At 37.9% G+C, this 2,500-nt stretch overlaps 2 protein-coding genes across 2 annotated transcripts in view; one reads left to right on the top strand and one right to left on the bottom strand.

Moving 5' to 3' along the window:
• The window catches only part of LOC140927272 (uncharacterized), a 2,337-nt gene extending 2,174 nt beyond the window's left edge, over positions 1-163 (top strand). The window contains exon 2 of the mRNA XM_073376900.1: positions 1-163. This exon is cut by the window's left edge and continues 73 nt beyond it. Within this exon, the coding sequence (XP_073233001.1) occupies positions 1-163 (163 nt within the window).
• The window catches only part of LOC140927437 (neurexin-4-like), a 21,452-nt gene that overhangs the window by 10,711 nt on the left and 8,241 nt on the right, over positions 1-2,500 (bottom strand). The gene's annotated exons all lie outside the window — the stretch shown is intronic.

Here is a 2,500-nt window from a genome sequence, read left to right as displayed (position 1 = left end):
GAAGTTGATCAAGTTTGACGAAGTTGGCGTAAAGGCGTTTGCTGCTCGAATGCCTGACATTTTGAGGCAAGCAGGATTTAAAGGCATTATGCTGGAAATTTTAGCTTCATTTTGCAGTGGTCTGGAGGTTGTTTATCAAAACCTTCTGCAGACACCACATTAGTTGACTGGTGATGAGTATGAAGTAAAGGCTCGTGTTCATCTTGGCTTTCAAGCTGTCCAAATATTTGGAACTGTTAATATTACAGCCTCCATCAAACAAATGGTGTCTTATGTTCCATACTATGTTGACAAGGCCCTGACAGATGCTTCACTGATAGGTCTTCCAATTACATTAGCTAACTTTACTGATGCCTTGATGGAAACAGCACATAAACTAAACAAGTCACAATCCTTGCTTTTTTCTGGTGGGAGAACTGGGCCAATATCGAAAAATGCTTACCAGAAGCAGGTTATCAAACAGCAATTCCAAAATGAAGCATTCCAACTAACAAGCAGAGAAAACACTCCACAGAAATCATCATCAGCCAAAGCTGAAAGAAAAAGGCAGGCAATGATTGAGAAAGAACCTATTGCAAAAAAAGTGGTAATTACAATTTTAATATTATTTTCAAGATATTGTAGATAAAAATTCCTCCCACCCCCTATGAGGGAAAATCTCCTTAACATGGTTGCCACAGATATCAGTTTTTCTAATTATCTAACTTTTCCCTGATAAAAAGAAAATTCCCATGACTACATGTAAAAAATACAAAGTGTAAGAAAAAGTTGTGGCTCCCAGATCACAGACCTGTTTCTTCTGATCATCAGTGGTATGTTTTAATATTTCAGTTTCCCCTGACTTAACTTCAAGAATTTTCTTTCGTCTGACCCATTACAATCCTGCTCAACTTTCCACACTATGACACTAATTTCAACAACTATGATAAAGCCAATCAGATGAGAAGTAGGCAATTTATGCTGTAAATTTTATTTCTCCTCCACAACAAAGATTTCGTTGAAAAGATGTTCTGAAATTACCAAAACCTGTTTTAACCTTGAAATATCCATACCTTTGAACTACGTTTAGTTAAAAAACCAAGGTTTTGAAAAAAGAAAAATAATCTAGCTTTTTTTCCCTTTTCATGCCAATCCAAAATTATCATACTGTCAAACCTCAAAGGAATAAAACTGATTTACATTACGTATTTGATTTCACTGAATGTAAACTACAAGCTTTGGGAAAACACAGCTCCAAACTTAATCTTGTTGATTAAATGATGTTTATCTGACTCATAAAATGCCGAGTACAGTTTTGCTCGCGGAAAGGAATCTTACTATTTTTGTAAATTCTATTTCACTTTTTGAAGCATCTACCTTTTATTGAAGACAAACCTAAGCTGAAAATTCTTCAGACGATGTCTGAAAAACAAGCTTTGGAAGATGCTGGTGAGACGGATGAAAATGATGGAGATGAGGAAATTGACAAGTTGTGGAGAAAAACAGGGTATTTTGTGTTATGTTCCATTCCAAAACTACCAGATATTTGTAATACATGTTGGATATTCATGTGACCATCAGCAAAGATAGAAAACAACGTTAAGTATATCTAGTTTACGAGACACAAAGTATCAACTCAATATGAAGTGAAACGGATGGCAGATAACATAGAAATGAAATTTGTACTTACAATTTTCAGGAGGAAGTTGCTGAAGACGTAGCAGGGCAGGGCAATATTCCTTGGAATGAACAGATCAATGTGGAGGAGGCCTCCGAGGCAGAAGTCATGTTGTTAAAAGATAACCTTTTAAAGTTTGCAAAGGATAACTTCAGTACCGCGACAGTTACAATATTAACGAAAGATTATGCCACCGAGTACAAAGAAGTTAGTTCACCATTGCCCAATATTGAATTCCATTTACAGTTTATTCAAGCAACGTTCGTTTCGTGGTCGCGTTCTGATCCCAGAGTCAGCAAAGAAATTTTGAAGGGTAAAGTTTTACCAAGTTCGTCAAGCAATTGCTTTTCGTTTCAATCCACTAAATTTGAAGCGGACGAAAGTACAAGACTTTTGATAGGATTCTCTGATGTTCTTGGTTTGGAAATTACTGAAGATTCCATAGTTCTAGATGTCAAATCACTACCAAAGATGGAGAGGAAGGTAATTCGCAGGCACTCGGCTACGCAGAGTTCTATCATTGAAGCAGACTTCAACCAGAAATCGAGTGGCAAATGGACGGAGCAATGTATCCTGGCTAGTGAAGAACCACCATACCGGATTATAGTAGGACTGATGCGTCAAAGAGAGCCAAAATTCAGCCAGTTGAAAGAGCTACTACTAAAAATTCCACCCTTGAAGCGAGCAGCCGATGGAGGCCTACAGGCAACTTACCCACCAAGTTCGCACGTCCATGGAAATCCCGAGGAAAGATATCCGGTCCTGAAAGATCCGACTCTCGTCAGAGCCGGACAGCTAGCTTGTTTAGATCTGTTAACAACACTTCCACCGCAGAAAAAAACT

Source organism: Porites lutea, chromosome 2 (assembly GCF_958299795.1).
Source record: "Porites lutea chromosome 2, jaPorLute2.1, whole genome shotgun sequence".
Classification (NCBI taxonomy): Eukaryota; Metazoa; Cnidaria; class Anthozoa; order Scleractinia; family Poritidae; genus Porites; species Porites lutea.
The sequence above is the reverse complement of the archived record's forward strand: the minus strand, read 5'-3'. Positions and strand labels throughout refer to the sequence as shown.